The sequence below is a fragment of the Arvicanthis niloticus genome, chromosome 28, assembly GCF_011762505.2.
Source record: "Arvicanthis niloticus isolate mArvNil1 chromosome 28, mArvNil1.pat.X, whole genome shotgun sequence".
NCBI classification, from domain to species: domain Eukaryota; kingdom Metazoa; phylum Chordata; class Mammalia; order Rodentia; family Muridae; genus Arvicanthis; species Arvicanthis niloticus.
The window spans coordinates 22444166-22461877 of NC_133436.1; the positions used below are offsets into that span (position 1 = coordinate 22444166).

The window sequence follows — 17712 nt, forward strand, 5'->3', positions numbered from 1 at the left end:
CCTATGAATTAGAAAAACTTCACTCTGCTTTCGTTAAATAAAAAAACACTACAGGATAAGAATTTGCCATCCTTATCTCCCAGCAAAACAAACACTCTTCTCAGGTTTACACGCCTATAAAAAGTCTATTTATTATGTCTGGAAGGGGAAACGTGTAGAAGCAACAATGTTCATTCAAACAAGCCACTAATCAGCTAACTAACGCTCATTTCCTGCTGACTGATGGCTAGGATAAGCAAGGGTTTCCAGTGGATGGCACGCCCTCCGGTTCCATTCCTACGTGGTGTGTGTGTACCAAAGCTCAGTTTTGTGGCAGTAATGGGCTGAATATGGCCATCTCTTGAACCTCCAAAATGTGTTCTTAAAAGTGAAGTCTTAATTATTGTAATTAAGTTTTGAAAGGAGCTCATGTTGCATGGGGGATGGACACTTACACCATAGGAAAGGACACAGACACATAATTAGGGTTCTATTTTTTTTAAAAAAGTACCCTTAGAATCTGAAGGTGAGCAAAGAACAAAAGGATTTCCCCCAGAGCCTTCAGAGGTAGGAGAGTCTTGCTGACTCCTTGGTTTTAGATTTCAGAGCAGAATTAAAATACATACATACATACATACGTACGTATACACACACACACACACACACACACACACACAAATACATATTTGGTGTTTCAAGTAATCCAGTTAGCAGTAATTTGCTATGCAGCTTTATAAGACTAATACAAAAGCCGCATTCTGCCAGTGGAACATTTCATTACCTTGCTTTTATAAGGTAATGATGGAGAGCTGCAGTTTTCTTGACAGCTACACTGAATACTGTGGAATGACTAGACAAACTGTTGCCTTAAAAATAAAATACCGTTGGATCAACGTGAATCTGTCTGAACTAATAGATGGGGAAATCTAATATAACCCACATGGATGCCGCATGTGATTTTTACCAGAAAGACAACAGAGAACATCTCTCAGTAGAGTTACAGAAAAGGGTGTGTGATTTCTACTGAGGAACAGATATGCACCCTGAAAAGTGACACAAGGCCTAGATCCTATGGGAAACAGTAACTAAGAATGTTTAGATTTTTAAGTTAAAATGTCTAAGGCTTTATGATAGATTGTTTTAAAATCAATTTCTAACCAAGCTGTTTCAGACAAGAAGGTTCTAGCACCATTAGGAGCAAATCAGAACTTTGCGGCATAGTTAACTTTAGATGCATAGGTCATTTCACTGCTTTTGAACCTTGCCAGCTCATCAGCGCCTTTGACTCTGCAGGTGCCGATGACTCCAGGTGATAACTTTCTGCTGAACAATTTTCTTCTGACAAGGCTATACCTGTGTGATCTCTATGTTTCTCTGATTGAAATCCTGGGCATTTTTGGACGAGACACATGGCCGATTCCATATAGTTATAATTAGGGTTCTATTTTTTAAAAAAATAAATAAAAAAAAGTACAACCAGAATCTAAAAGTGAGCAAAGAACAAAAGGATTTTCCAACAGCCTTCAGAGGGAGCATAGTCCTGCTGACACCTTGGTTTTAGATTTCACAGCAGAATTAAAAAACAAAAAAGGATTTTTGGTATTTTAAGTAATCCAGTTAATAGTAATTTACTACGGCAGTTCTAGGAGACTAATACAAATCAATTCTGCCAGTGGAATATGTGTGTGTGTGTGTGTGTGTGTGTGTGTTCCAAAAGGCAACTTCTTTCTCAGAAACGACAGTATCAGTATATCACATTGAATGTTAAAAATAAGTGTGTCTCTTCTGACCTCTTTCTTTATACACAGTCGTCTTGCTACAGACCTCAGCCAAGCTTTACAAAGAAAGACCTCTACAGTTCATTTTCTACCACCTCCTATTTAGCTATGTTGTTTAATGTGGCAGGGACATAAAACTATGTTCTGAGAACAATCTATTACCAGATACAGTGAATCCACTGCTGACACGTGATTCGGTCAGTTCTGCCCTTCTAAATGAAGAACCACAGGTAAGCTAGTGACAAGAGATAACTTATTTTTATTTACAGTTTTTCTGAAAATAAAAAAAAAAAACAAGTTATAAGAAAGCACCAACTATGAACCAGTTAAAACTTTAAACTAGCATGCTCTTAAAAAAAAAAACAGCAAAAATATTGCTAAAGAACAAATAAATTAATGGTTAAAAAGTATTAACTAAACAAAACTATATTTTATTAAAATAGTTTATTGCAACAAGTTATACTCAAAATCAATACAAAGTTATTAAATTTATACACAGATGAATAAAACTCTGTAGTTATTAATAATGGCGAGTAAACAACATAACACTAGCCTGAAAACCTCTATGCAACCTCCTGAGGGTTGCTAACAGAGCTTTAGCAATTGCTGCAAATAAATACCGAGGAAACAGCAGCAAGGGAAAGAGACAGGAGTTAAGTGCACTGATTTCCAGATGACAAGCTGTCTGGCCGGGCTGTGTGAGCCAGTCCCGTGAGCCTTCTAAGGGTGGCTGGAGACGATCTGGCTGGCTCTCGCTCACTTCAGAGTCCAGGAAATTCCATAATTAGTTAAACATCCTAATTTCAGAGTCCAGCATCCTAGATCTACTTTTCAAGATGTATTTCCCCTCATCTTATGTGTGAAAGGACACCACATTCCATTCCGTGTACGTATAAAAGTACCTACTTGGTTCGGATCAGCTATCCAGACGGTAAGAAATCATGATTGATCCTGATGTAATCTGTGCGCCAGTTAGATACACCTGATGAAGTAGACTGCTGATAAAAAATACAGTAAGGTGCTAAGGGAATCTACTTCTTTATGAAATGAAGACTCTGCTTAAGAATATATTTTATTAGGCATTTGGTTGCAAATTGTCACTCTAGGTATAGGTGATTTACTCAGAGTACTTTTTAATGTAGATGAATCTGCTTTAGTTTTTCTTGAAAGAAAGCAGTCATTTCTCCAGTTGGGGTGTACTAAACGCTTCGTACACGTTAGCAGCAAAGTCTTTCACTTGCTCCATCATCAGCAGATCCTGGAAACAATGATGACAGCACAGTTTGTAAGGTTAGATGGTGTGAAATTCATCTCTACAAGGCAATGCATCTGTCTTGAAGCTTTGTGTACTTAGGAACAAGGAGAAGCTAAGGAAAGGAATGCTTTTCTTATACTAAGTCATAGGATATACTGGCCAGTTTCTTATTTCTAGAAAATATAGCAAATAATTCATATATGTAGTATATGTCTATTTAATATGAACACATATACACAAACTATACACGCACACTTTATAGCAAGGGTTCTCAGTGTCCGATGGTGAAGATAAAGCCTTTAGTTTCAATTAACTAAAATCTCATGTTTCCTTTAAGCAGGATCACAGGCTTCACTGCATCATTATTAAATGGGAAAAAGGGAATTTGTCTTCAATGTAAACCAAACTCTTTTTAAAATTCTTATGACAGCTGTGGAAGTTAATAGAACTTCCATTACATCTTGTCCGTTTAGAAAGAAGCAACATTGCTAGCTCCTAAATTTTCTTTTAAATGTATTTTGAGAACTATAGAAAAGTGTTTTCCTTTAAAATGATGGGACGTGAACTCAGGAGGCCCCAGGGAGTGGGGAGGTCTGGTGGGGTAGGAGTTGGTGGGGTAGGGACATCCTCATGGAGACAGTGGGGGTAGAACAGTCAGAGGGTGGACCAGGAGGGGGACAAAATCTGGAGTGTAAAAACAAAGGTTAAATTAAATTTTTTTAAAAAACAAGTTGTTTTTTTTCCTGTGTGTGCTTGTTTCCCTGAAGCTGCTTCTGCACTTCTACACTACAGCTGCAATGCATCTAACACATCCATGGATCTCTGCAAGTGTAAACTGACATCAGTACGCACATGCTAAGGTGTGCTTGCTTGGTTTTGGCGCAGGTCTTGGTGTATCCCACACTGGCCTTGGCTTGGCACTCCTGCCTCAGCCTCTGAGTGCCAGGGTTACTGATGTGCACTGTCACACCCAGCTGCTGCTTATATTATTTTATTGTGTAAATGAAAAATACATAAATGTCTTAAGCTTAGAGATTTTTCCATAACTAAAAACCAAACCACAAGCAGGGCCCACTGACACAGAGATAAACACAGAGGAGTCTTCAGCTGTCTCCACCCTAAACTACTCACACAGGTAAACAAACAAAAGAACTGTATTTACCATAAAATGGTAATCTACCCTACAAACCCCAACACACCTTTACTAAATCAAACGGATGACTATTACCTCACTGTTCTCGTGTGGTATGAAGCTGCCTGCTACACTCATGTGTTTATGTGTTTACTCTGCTTCTACACCTGACTGGCCTGCTACTCTATTCGAAAACTCATGTTGCCAGTGCTCTGCAACCATTTACACTGTGGAGTGAGTTACTGGACTTGGCCTTCACAGGAGCGATTTTCCTGTTTTTTTTTTCATTGCCTCTGTAGTTTTCTCAATTAACAAACAAAACAAAACAAACAAAAAACACAGTTTGATGCTACATGGGGCCAACAAAAATGTGAACAGCAAGATAGTTATATCCCTAAATTCAGGGGCAGGACTATGCTTTTATCTTTACTTATTATCTTGCAATTGCTTCTGTGTGGGCTTAGGTTTTCTATTTCCATAGGAATCACACTTTCCCCTCATCTTCCTGGACTCCTGAAGTCATGTCTGTAAATCCTAATGAAGACCAACCAAAAGCATGCTTCTTGAGCAGTTGGACTGAGTATCTAAAGATGACCATGTCAAAGGAGTTCCCGCCTCCACTAGCATGGATCCATTTGCTGACTGGTAAAGTCCATGGGCCCTTATTCAAAATCATGCCTACAAATACAGACAATAAAACTTACCTTTTTGTTTTCATTATTAGTTATATGGGTTTAAATTCAAATGCAATGTACAAAATTACTTAAGCCTTCAAGCTGTGGCTGCTTGTAGGACTGTGAAAGGCAGCCTGATTTCTGATTGAGCTAGGTTTGGAACCCTGGTGACCCAGCTGGAGACCCCACAGGGTCCCCTGCAAGGGATGGTAGGCATTTGCCATGCTCCCAGGCTCCAGGCTCCTGACATGAGGCTGCGGCCCTCTCTGTGTCCTTTAGTCACATAGGGCAATGCCCCCTAGCCCCTCCACAGGTAGGTGTGACCGCAGGCCTCAGGACAGATCTTCATATTAATGGGATACCTAAAGGCCAGAGGGGCTTAGCCAATTAAGCATTCCTTCCCAGACCCTCCTCCCTGCAAAAGGTATTTAACCTCAGGCCCGCCCTGAGAAAACGGGGTACGGTTTTCATGTACTTTCCTTCATGACAATAAACATCTTAAAACCATGGACTATTTTCTCTTCTTTGGGATCTGCAGTGGGGAACAGTGGAGCAGGTCCTCACCTATAGAGTCACTGTCTAAATCTCCCATAGAAGACCCCTCTGCATTCCGAACCATGGCGACCACCAAGGCAAGCGAGCCGGGACTCACATCCCTGTGGGACACAGCAGTTTCTCTCCCTTTCTCCCCCTTTGCAGCAGGCCGATCCAGCCCCACCACCACCACCACCACCGCTTGCTTGTTCTCCGATTTTTCGCAGCTCCCCGCAGCAGTGCCTGGAGGCCCAAGAGTCTCAGAACCAGGTGAGTTCCCCCTCAAACTGCAGTGTCCACTCCTGGAGCGGAATCCTGGGCCAGGGCTGGTGTGGAGTGAGCACAGTCAAACTTCCCTGAGTCCTGAGTCCTGCCTCTCCGATCAGCAGCTCTAGCCCCGGTGGTGGTGGTGGTGGTGGTGGTGGTGGTGGTGGTGGTGGTGGTGGTGGTGGTGGTAGTGGTGGTGGTTGTGGTGGTGGTGGTGGTGGCAGGGGGTGGGGGGTGAGGGGGCTGGTGGAAGCGGGTACACATCAACCCAACAACTGTATTATACATAGTTGTATTCTCATTATTTTGTTAAAATGGATGTTTACAGGTCATGCCAGAGACATTGGCAGAAGCAGAAAAACTGCGTAAGGCTCACAGCTCAGTGACGCGCCATCGGCCTTCTTCACTGGCTCTTCTGCAGTGTGAACCGCTAGCTCTTAGGTTTGGGAGGTGAGACCAGAGAGCACAGGGCAGAGTCACCTGGGTCTAAAGGACACGCTAATGACTCAACAGGGGCAGGAGCCCTGAATCATTGGCTCTGCACTGCCCCAAGAGGATAAAGCCTCTCGAGAAAGCACATTACATGGTTTCAGACAATGACACTAGGGAGTCATCATATGTACATGGAGGCCTTAGCCTCTTTGCATGGCAAATTACTACAGTAGTTTGTTACTGAACCATACTCCAAATCCTTTGAAATTTATAACGCTCTTCTCAAGTTTGTCAATGACTGAAAAAAGTACATAGATTCAAAGTTATCCTTTTAATAAAATGCTTTCCTGAATGAATTCCGAAGGAAAAAACAATGGAGCTATAACCCCCAGGACATCCTCCTCAGAGTGCGGTCTAACTAGAGGTGGGCAGCAGGGGAAGGGTATTGCTATCAATTTGCTGTCAAGCATTGCTACTCTCGTGGGCACGCTACCACTCAGAATATGGTTGCAAGCTCTACTTTAAATAAGTGAGTGCAGCAGGAAGTCTACTTTTGACTTGGAAACAGCCATGAACACAGCTTGTTTCAGCACTCCCAAGCTTCTCACTCACCTGCACAAAATGACTAGGTGTCTCGCTGCAGACTGAATGGATCTGTCCGTTCACTATGGGGATTATCTTAGCCAAAGGCAGGCTGACACTGGACAGACTGAAAACAAATTACCACAGCAGTTATTTTCTGAAATTATACACAGGTATTTAACAGTATACACATATCACTGAAGAATACTTATAGAAATATATTAATAGAAAACTAAAACATAACTTCCCTATCTAAAAACAACAGCTATAGTTGATTTTATGGATATTTTCTTCTGGCAATTTTTTCATTTTCATATTTTTTATTCTTTTTCAACTTACAACTCTACCATATTTTTGTCATAAGAACCTTTATGCTTTCCACATCTCTGTCTGTTGTTTTCAATAATTAGGTGGTAGTACATATGAGTACACTGTCACCAGCTTCCTAAAGCCAGCTCTCAAGTTCTTGCCCAAGTTTTCTCAATATTTATGTAAGTGCCTGTGTAAACACAGAGTTCCAGGTCAAAGGGTACATGTGTAAGGTCTGCAGCATCCCTGGCCAGCTGCCTCTGGTCTCCTTATGGTGTGGGAAGTCCTGCCATGGTGCCTCTCCCACACACACACTCTTGTCCTTCTTCCCGGCTCTCCCGACAGTCAAATATGTCCTAAATCTTTATTCCTGCTAACTTTCAGTCATCATCCGGCCAGGCTAACTTTACTATCCCGTGACAACATCATACCAACAGAACTGTCTTTCAGTTTCCTGTGGGGTTTCTTTTAATTTTTTTTTTTTTAATTTATTTTTTCCTGTGGGGTTTCAATAGTATTTTGATCATATCTATAGATTGATGTTAGAAGAATTCAACCCTTTTATTTTCCTGGCTTTCTAAGTATAAAGTTCTGTGGCTGTCAGACAGTATTTTTCCAGTTAAAAATGATTTTATATTTTGAAAGAATATACATAACTTAGACAATTATGTGTCAATTAACAGCTTATTAGTTGTCTGCCTTAAAAATAAATATAAGAAAATCTAATTTTCAACAACAGTAAAGATAATCTTTGTCCTGCTAACATTTTTATTATTTATTGTGCATACGTACATGTGTTTGTGTGTCTGTGTGTGTCTGTGTGTGTCTGTGTGTGTGTGTATATATGTATGTATGTATGTATGTATATGTGTGTCTGTGTGTGTGTCTGAGTGTGTGTGTGTGTCTGTGTGTGTGTACAAGGGAAGGTCAGAGTTCAAACTGGAGGAGTCAATTCTTTCTTTACACCATGCAGGCAATGAGAACTGACCTTGCATCAGGGGGCTTGGCAGCAGGCACCTTAACTAACAGAGCCATCCTAGGGGCCTTGTTTTGTTAATATACTACTGTTATAGTTCACTGCAATAGTTTTCCTAACATTCAATCCTTCTTTCATTTTTGATATTATTCCTAGTTAATAATAATGTTGAAGTATGACTAAAATTCTATATTCTGATGTCAGTCAGGTTACTGTCCATTCAGCCTTCCTTGCCTTTAGACCTAAAATAACTTTTTTTTTTTTACTCTCATCACTTGAAAACTCCTAAGGTTACTTTAAGGGTCCTCTAAGGTGGGAAGTGGAGAGATGGCGCAGAGGTTAAAAGCATTGACTGCTCTTGCAGAGGAGTGGGGTTCAATTCCCAGCATCTCAGCATCAGGCATCTCACAACCATATCGGCCTCCAGTCCTTGGGGTTCCAAAGCCCTCTTCTAGCCTCCTCAAGCGCTAATACATGTATGGCATATAGTAACACACATACAAAAGTAATTTTAAAAAAATTTAAAATAAATGTTTAAAAATGAAAAGAATGACAGTGGTTGTAACATAACCAAATATTTGCTCTCATACGCTGAACTGCAAACCAACTACCTCAGCTGTTGACCTCCTGAACTTCTAGAGTACCATCTCCCCTCCTGTAGTACCAACACTTGCTCCATTCAACTGGAGCTTCGTGTTTCAGTTACATTTTGAGCCTCCCCTTAGTGGCTTTCTGTTCTTTTGTTTTTCTTAGCACACACTGCATGCTTCCCCATCTACAGTTTTCTATTTCATATCTACAACCAACTTCATCCTTCGGCACTTTTAGAAACACTCCCCTCATGTTGTATGTCATCACTGCTATACAACATGGTATGGGGCTTGTAGCCATCACAACTATTAAAGAAAAAGAACCAAAGGTTAATGAGCTAGCTCAGCAAGAAAAGCCCTAACAACCCAAGTTTAATTCCCAATACTTACATTATTGGAAAGAATCAGCTCCTGAAAGCTGCCTCCCCCCCCCACAGATGCACACACATATGTGCATGTACACACACACTAATAAAATTATAAAAGTTATTTTTTAAAGCAGGGTCTTACTATATAGCCTTGGCTGGCCCAGAACTATTACAATTTTGGACCCAACTATTGCAATTCTTTACCTCACTTGGGGGAATAATTAGTACTTTGACAAGTACAGGTTACACTAGAAAACCTTGACTACAGAGAGTAGATAAGATTAGTCTTCAGCTGAAATGTATTTTTAAGGGTAGGTCTCAATTGTTTTAAGAGTAAACCCTACTACTCTGAGCACTCCAAATACTCACCATTAAGGGCAAATTACCCTTTCCTGCATAATAAAGAAGGGTCCTCAAGAATCAGCCAAAACAATGCCTTGCTCGGCCTAGGCTAAGAATTACATTAGAAACCCCTATCTGAATTAGATGAATGCCAGATACTGACGGTTTCCTCAAGATTTAATAGGTGGGCGTACAATAAATGAGCCCTGATTTAGTAATCCACCATTTTTCAAGTATGATATAAAACCAGAGGTTCTTAAAAAGGAGCCTTTTAAAGCAAGGCTCTTAACCAAGGATCCTTGTATCAAAGTGATGGACAGAATAAACTACAAGAAAACTTCCAACAATACAGGTCCATTACGTAGTAACAGAATGACAAACATTACTAATAATTGAACCAATTAGGTTTTCCCTATTCCATAATGACATCAAATGAATATATTTAAAACTTTCTAAAAATAATTATTGGAATATAAGTGAAATATAACTACAAGAAACTAATTCATCAAACAATAATCTATAAGAGTGTCTGGTTATTGTCATGGTCAGACATTTATTAATTTAGGCCAATAGTGACTACCTTTTCAAGTTTTTTTATTCTAAAAATTAAAGAAAAATGGATTTTGAATTAATTAAATAGTAGTTTCAGAATGCAAATACTTCACTATAGTAGCAAAAGTATGGGGAGAAAAATGCAAATTTTATTATTAAATTCAGAAGGAACTTTTGCCGATGAAATCATTGGTTTAGAAGAGTTTAATTTGCTGGAAACTCAGGGTGCAGTTTATCACCTAAGATTTCTTTTCTTATTAAAAAGTTGCTTATTTTTATTTGATGTATGTCAGTGTTTTGCCTGCATATCTGTCTGTCTGTGTGAGGGGGTTGGGTCCCCTGGGACAGGAGTCACAGATAGTTGTGAGCTGCCATGTGGGTGCTGGGAACTGAACTGGGGTCCTCTGGAAGAGCAGCTAGTGCTCTCAGCCACTAAGCCATCTCTCTAGTGCCCTCAGATTCCTTTTTATCTGATACAACAATATCAAAATATCCAAAGCATCACATTTTAAGAGCATGTGTTCATATATGTGTTTTATATGCCATGTTACCTGTTTATGGAGTTACCATGTTGTAGGTCCTGTTCAGTGGGTCGAAAGAATTCTGCCATGTTGTCTAGAAGTCGACTGAAGCCTCTGTTTAAACAGGTATTCAAAACTGTACTAAAATCTGGACTAGAATAAAATAAGAAGTATATTACTTTTTACATTCTTAGTGGGCAAAACAAATAAACTAAACAAAAACCTACCCCCCACTAAATTCAATAACCATGTGGTTGCCTTTGAGATAACATTTCTAGTTACGATCTAGTTTTCATAGCATGAATAACTATATAAATTTATCAGTTTTTCAAAATTAAGCATACAAATCAGTAGAATTGTTTAGCCTAACATCATGAAAATATTCATCAGATTTGTTTCATATTAATATGTATTTTATACAATGTATTTAAAAAATGTCAGCTGGCAAGAACACAAAGAAATCCAGCCAGTATAGAAACCAGCATGGAGGGTCCCCAAAGACTGACAGTAAACCCATCACATGATGTGGCTATGCTACTCCTGAGTGTTTATCCGAAAGGGTCCCAGTCAGCATGGCATACAGGCACCTGCACACTCATGTTCACTGCAGCACTATTTACAATGGCTCAGTCAGGCAACCAAAGCCTAGGTGCGCATCAACAGAGGGATGTAGGAAAGGTGCAGACAATGTGGTAAATATACAAAGTGATAATGTCTGGAGGCTGCAATTAGTGATAATCATGTTAAATAAATGAAGGCAGTCTTAGGAAGACAAGCACTTCACTTTTCTCATTTGTGGGTCCTACATTTTATGTACACACATAAAATAGTGTATACATATGTGACATGAAGGAAGAAGTGAAGCTGTCTAAGGGAAGGAATATTAAGGCACAGGGACCATGGATAATAATGAAGAGGGCAGCAAAAAATGGGGGATACACCCGAAGTACCCAACTCTGTTTCCTTCTACTTTAGATAGGAAATCCTACCTAAAGAAGGGGAATATATCAAAAATGTAATTTTCAGATACACTATTAAATATTTGTTCAGAAAACACTAGAAAATGGTCTTATTTACATTGAAAATACAAGTAACACCTGTATGCACTCTACATACCTTTCCAGCATGTCTCTTGTCTCATTGAGAAGTTTAATAGTGGTAATATCTCTGGGAGAAAGCCCATAGGCCTGTAAAATCAAAAATCTATACTTCAGGAGTGCAAATATTACAAAGTCATGGATAAAGTAATCATAGTAAAAACTCAAGCATTTGGGAAACTTGAATATCTCTGTTTTGTCAACAAAAAAACCTTTCAAATTAAAAAATATGTATATATAAAGGTTTATGTCACCATGTAGACAGTATTTAAAACATGAATTGATGTATACTTTGTAAAGCTTTCTTTATTTGGTCTGTTTTAGACGTTTCTGGCATCCATAAACAAAGATAAGTAGCAGATGTTGAGACTAACAGGGACAGAGCGTTGCGGCTCAGAAAGTCAGAGTCCTCGCACTACAAGCCTGCAGACCTCATGTGGAAATCCAGGTGAGGCTACACTTGACTATAACCTGAAGACTGGGACAGAGACACGCACATCTCAGAACTTTCTGGCCAGCCAGCCTAGCCAGAACGTGGAGTTCCAGGTTCAGTGGAAGCCTATCTCAATGCAGTCCAGTTTAGAGCAACAGAGGAGACACACCTGTTCTGGTCTACACATTTGTGTAACACCTACACACTTATATGGATTCACCACACACTTACACTACACACACAGCATGGAGCAGCACATACTTCTTGCACTATTGAGACGTTTTATTAGGATGTGTGAGGGTTTTTTGTTTTTCTTTCCTTTTCACTTCCCCCCTTTTTTTTTTACTCTAGGCACTGCGAGGCTCCTTGTTCCATCATAAGTGTCAGTTAAACTCAGGACGACCTGGGTCCTCGCTCCCCTCTTCACTCACTCTATTCAATCCTGTACATCCTTTTTACTTTGTACCACTGTTGAATTGTAAAATTTGGAAATTGTTTTACAGGGTTAGAAATCTTATTTCAATGAGATCTATTTTATAATAATTTGCTGGTTTCTATCATTAATCTCTGTCTTCTGTTTGAAACGAGGTCTCCCTATGGAGCCCAAGCTGGCCTAGAACTCAGTGATCTGATGCACAGCAAGGCTGGCTCTTTCATTGATTTTGTCTCCCCTGTCTTCCTTACATTTATAAAACTCCCTTGATAGATTAGAATTGTTCTTTCTTTCCCTTCCCTCCTTCCAGTTTTCTTTTTATTTCTTTCTTTCTTAATCATGTAGTCTCTGTCAGCACCCAAACAGATCGTCATTCCAGTGTCTAGGCAAAGAGAAAAGTCTTGGGCGATGATAATGAACACTGTAGTCTACAGGGCCGCCCTGCTAGAGAGTGACCTGTTCCCAGCTTCTCTGCTACAGGTCAGAGCTGTTATCTTCCAATGGCAAAGAATGGATTCAGCTGAATCTATAGATAAAAATAATGTAAGAAAAGTTACTAATTTAAAAATTAGTTGTATAACCTGAATATATAACCAAAACCCTTTGGAATTTGTGTAGTTCCTAATGAGAAACTTCTGTAACACCTGCTCAGGGCACACTAGGGTACAGCAGCGCTAGGACTGGTATTAGTGGGCCTTGTTTGCTTCTCAGGTGAGTGGCTAGAGCTTCCTTCTGGTTGGCCACCGGTAGCCATTATTCATTCTTTTAAAAAAGGTTTTACTTTTAAATTATGCATGTGTGCATGTGTGGGTATGGATGACACATATATATGTAATAACAATGAAAGAAAAAGAGGCCATGAATTTAAGTTTGAATGCATTACTAGTTTCATTAAAATTTAATTCTGCAAACAGAAATAAAAATGTTGTACCTAGCTGCACAGAGCTCTTCATGATCTCAATATCATGACCGTCCTCTGGGTTCTGTTTGCTCTCATATAAACATCGCAGCTACTCTAACTGAACTTGTCTCTTATGCTCCCACAGGGCAAGGAACCTGTATTCTCCTTTTTATTCACAGCACCTATCAAAGAGCTTGAAACCTAACAACGACTCAATAAAAATCTGCTAAATACCCAAGATTATAAGTGCTACGATAAATTATATTAGTTTTTCTAATGTTTAAGGCTTTATTTAGATTCTTAAAGTATAAGACTCAGAAATCCATATTTCAAGAGAGAGTAACAGGGTTAAGAAATGTGGAGTATGATTTAGACAATCAGAAATGGTTATGAATTAAGTACCTGAGCTGCCAACGGTGTTTCCTCATCTGGCATCATGAACTGGCACAGTGAAGACTTGAACACATTTTTATCATTCCAAGAAGACTGATGTTGCTCAACAAGAATTCTAATTTCTTTTAGTTTTTGCTCCAAGTCCAAAAGAGACAAGGAATGTTTAAGAGAAACACTAGAAATATAGGAAAGTGCGTCAAATAAGTTGAAATGACAGGGCACACTTCACAGTGCTCCTATTCTAGTAAGCTGGCATCTGAAACCCTGTTCTATTTAGTCTAACCTGATGCTGCTGGACTGGAATGGTCTGGGAAGCCAGCCACCAGATAAGGCCATCACTACAGAGCAACAATAAGCTTTCACACAGATTTCACAAGAGAAGTCCCGTCATAATATAGATCTTATTAGTGTAAGAGTCAGGTAGGCAGATTTTAAAGAAATATTTTTTATATTTCTAATTTGTTTGGAAATCAGTCAATAACCAATAAAATCTGAAAAATATCTCCCCATGTGAAATCTACTGACACTGATACAGTAGATTATAACACATATGCAGGGTTGGTGTCTAAATCAGATCACCCATTTCCTAGGACAGTCCTGTCATGCCCCTTGCTCTGCAGTACTGAGGAGTGAATGCAAGACCTCAGGCACACAGAGCAAGCAGACGCTCTACACATGCACACTCCACACCTACTTTCCCTGTTTTTAAATTTGGAGACAGAGTCCACTAACTTGACTGAGCGGGTCTTATCTGTAAGCCTTGAACTTGGGCTCCTCCTGCCTCAGCCTCAGAGTACCTGGGATGACAGAACTGTGACACCACGAGCACCTTTAATTTTATTTTATTCACAAGAACCAGGAAGTCAGAAAAGACAGAGGAACATGGCATACCGTCCTAAAATCCGCTGTACAGCTTGTTTAATGACAGTGACCAACTCTGTCAGGCCTATCAAAGGAAAAGCAAAATTAAAAGGAAAACAGAGCCTTGTTCACTTAAAACTTTCCTCAATAATATAAAGGTGCTTGCTACAGACGGGACTCTTACCATCTCCAAGGAGGTGTTGAATACTTGATAAATACTGCTGCTGTACATCTGGAGGAGCAAGAACAGTCTGTGTAGAAGAGACATCAAGTCAAAGGAGCTTTTAAAGGAAAGTTAAAGCTTTTAAAGGAAAACCCTCTTTAATATACCCAAAAAGTTCACTTTCCAAAGACAGCCATCATAATGCTACAAAGTCAGTCACAGATGTTAGAGTATGTTTCTCAGAGCTGATTAACAGTTCAAAGTACTCAGAATCAGTCATATTTACTTAAATGTTGAACCTCTTAGAAGACAAAGCGGTGTACGCTCAAGTCTGTTAAACTTACAGTGCCATTTTTGCCAACTGTTGCATTATCCAGGTAAATATATCCACCAATTATGTTTAACTGGACTCGCAAAAGAACCACCAGCATACACGTGCTATATACAGCTACAATACTTCTTGTGAAACCTTCAGAGAGAAGAGAAACCCTTTGGCATTGTGACTAAAACACCAAGACATGTATAAAATCATGACCTATTTCTTTGACTACTTTTTAATAATTTAACTTTAGCAAAATATAATAGTAAATGGATCAAACATAAAAATATATCAATTTAAAATATTTTATACTTAATGTATCTCTTTATAACACACACACACACACACACACACACACACACACACACACACACACATATATATATATATATATAATTTATGTCCCCTTTCTTTCCTCCCCACTCTTTTGATTGTTAAGCAGGGTCTTCCTCTGTAGCCAAGGTCGGCCTCAAGCTCAGAGTCCTCCTGTCTCAGTATTGGGATAGCAGACTAGAGTCATGCTTGGCTAGCCAGGGTTTCTCAGCTGAATGACTACTTATAAATACGTATTGGGCAAAGGAATTATCTATTAGAAGCTGGGAGAGGAAAGCAATTTGGGCATGTACCTCAGTTGGTATAAGCCTGCCTGGTGTTCATGAGGCCCTGGACTTCTCTCCAGCATGGATGTGTGGATGGGACAAGGCAAAGCAAGACCTGAGTGAATTGTATCTTTAGAACTCAGAAGCCCAGGGAACAAGCTTAGAACTTAGGAAGGTGGAACATGGAGGAACTCCTGATTCAGTGACAGGTAAAAGCGAAGGCCAGTAGAGATTTGGATGAGGTAGAGAGAACAGGGAAATAGGAAGAACTTGCTTCCCAGCAGCCCAATGCAGCGTTCAGGGCAGAGAAGGGAGCACAGATGTCCACGGTGTCAAGTGCTGTGGCCAGTTGAAAAAGCCCCAGTGGATTCAGAAGCACAGAGACTACTCTTGGTGCCTATGAGGACCACTTGGGTAGAGACAAGAGCAGAAACTAGGGCGTAGTATCAAAGAGCGAGTAGGTGGGAAGAAATGGAGAAAGAGAATGTTGAAATAGCTGTTCACAGGGCATGTGAGAAAGGGCAACAGCTGAAAAATAATATAGGACACTCAAGAAGTTTAAGCCGTCTTCCAACAGGGGAAGACTCAGGCATCATTTGGTGGAAAGCTTGCTGGCATTAAGGTCTGAGACACAGATAGAATGCCTAGAGATGTTCCTTGATTAAAATTTTTATTACCAGTGAAATTTTGTGTAATGTATGAAATTAAAGTTACTATTTGGGTTGGATAAAAATTCCTTTAAAATATGTTGAAAATATAATACCTAACATAAGCACATACCTTACCTTAAAACAATGGTATCACCACCATCACTAACAAAGTGTTGCCTAGAAACAAACACTGACCTCTTTGCTTTACGAATATTTAGATTTAAACCTGACTATTCAATGGGGCAGGAAAAGAAGAGTCATGTATATATTATGATACAAAGAGTTCCTGTTACAAATAGCTCAAGGATGTGCTGTCATACAGAACACTCGGGCTTACTTATTATCTTTAGGTCCTCCCATATTTCCAGCTTGTTTGAAGGCCTAAAGGAAAAAATCAGAAAACACGAAAATAATAATCTATGTAAGTTAGTATAACTTTGAACTACATAGAGCTATATTTTAAAAGTTAAAATTAAAACAACTCACAAATTTAAAAAATTCAAACAACATACGAATATTGAAGAAACAAAGTCAACAAGGTAACAAAAACTGTCTAATTGTTTTAAGAAACACTAACAACCACTTTCCTAGTGTACGCTCTTCCAATCTTTGTCCTCTTTCTGAGCATACACACAAGCATACTAAAGTAGTAAAGCCAGCCAGGTTTCTTCCCTCTGCTTATTGTCTTGTATATCATCAACTGGACCCTGTGATCACTCAAAGGTAAGAATTTGCTTTTGTTGTTTTACTGTATCATTATAAGCATATGAGTTGACACATGCATTTGATGCTCAACCAACTGGAGATATTCTCCCTTCTACTGTTCAGATCACCTTAGGTTGTTCAGGCTACTTAGGTTGCTTCTGAAATCTTTTTGCCTAAGCCTTTACTCTTTATTTATTTTTTTTTAAAAAAAAGCTGTTCTGTTCTGAGTTGATCTTGTTCTAAGCGTACTGCAGATCTGAAACTACCCATTTCTTTAAGAGTTCCTGGTAGGTGGGAACGCTAGAGACTAGAGCCTTTGATCTGGTCAGGGATTGTTTCTAATCATTCTCAGTGAGCTGAGCTGGTGCTATGGTCGGGCTTACTGTTGTCTCAGAGGATTGTAGAGTAAAGGTTTGGTAATCAGGGTGACACAGTGGGAGGCAGTGAAACCTTTACTGAGTTGGAAGCTACAGGGAGGTTCTCGGTCATTAAGGACACCTACCAGGGCATTTGGAGACCCTGGGACATCTAGTATTACTCTTCTTGCTTCTTGGCTACCAGGAAACCGCTTGCTCCACTGTACCTGGCCCACAAGGACCATCAGAGACCCAGAGCAACACAACTGCCTGATCTAGACAGGAAACTTCAAAATTACAAAACAAAATAAGCCCTTTTTTAAAGACCTCTTACTATAAGGTAAAAATGACTAAAAGCTGTTAGATATCTATATAGTATTTATATGTATACATTTAAAGATAAACTATACAATAAGTTTATACTGATAGTTTAATTCAAAGCAAGCTTTATTGGATTTTAGTCTAATTTTTTTGACGTTATTTTGTCCACACTAGAAATTAGTAAAAAGAA

At 39.4% G+C, this 17712-nt stretch overlaps 1 protein-coding gene across 1 annotated transcript in view; it reads right to left on the reverse strand.

The window, feature by feature from the left end:
* Positions 1 to 1996: 1996 nt before the first annotated feature.
* The window catches only part of Pex3 (peroxisomal biogenesis factor 3), a 30146-nt gene continuing 14430 nt past the window's right edge, over positions 1997 to 17712 (reverse strand). The window contains exons 4-12 of the mRNA XM_076926890.1: positions 16478 to 16521; positions 14917 to 15041; positions 14594 to 14660; positions 14440 to 14494; positions 13558 to 13723; positions 11408 to 11478; positions 10322 to 10444; positions 6664 to 6760; positions 1997 to 3015 (exon numbers count right to left, since the gene is read on the reverse strand). Of these exons, the coding sequence (XP_076783005.1) occupies positions 2935 to 3015; positions 6664 to 6760; positions 10322 to 10444; positions 11408 to 11478; positions 13558 to 13723; positions 14440 to 14494; positions 14594 to 14660; positions 14917 to 15041; positions 16478 to 16521 (829 nt within the window). The 3' untranslated portion in view covers positions 1997 to 2934. The remainder of the gene's footprint in view (positions 3016 to 6663; positions 6761 to 10321; positions 10445 to 11407; positions 11479 to 13557; positions 13724 to 14439; positions 14495 to 14593; positions 14661 to 14916; positions 15042 to 16477; positions 16522 to 17712) is intronic.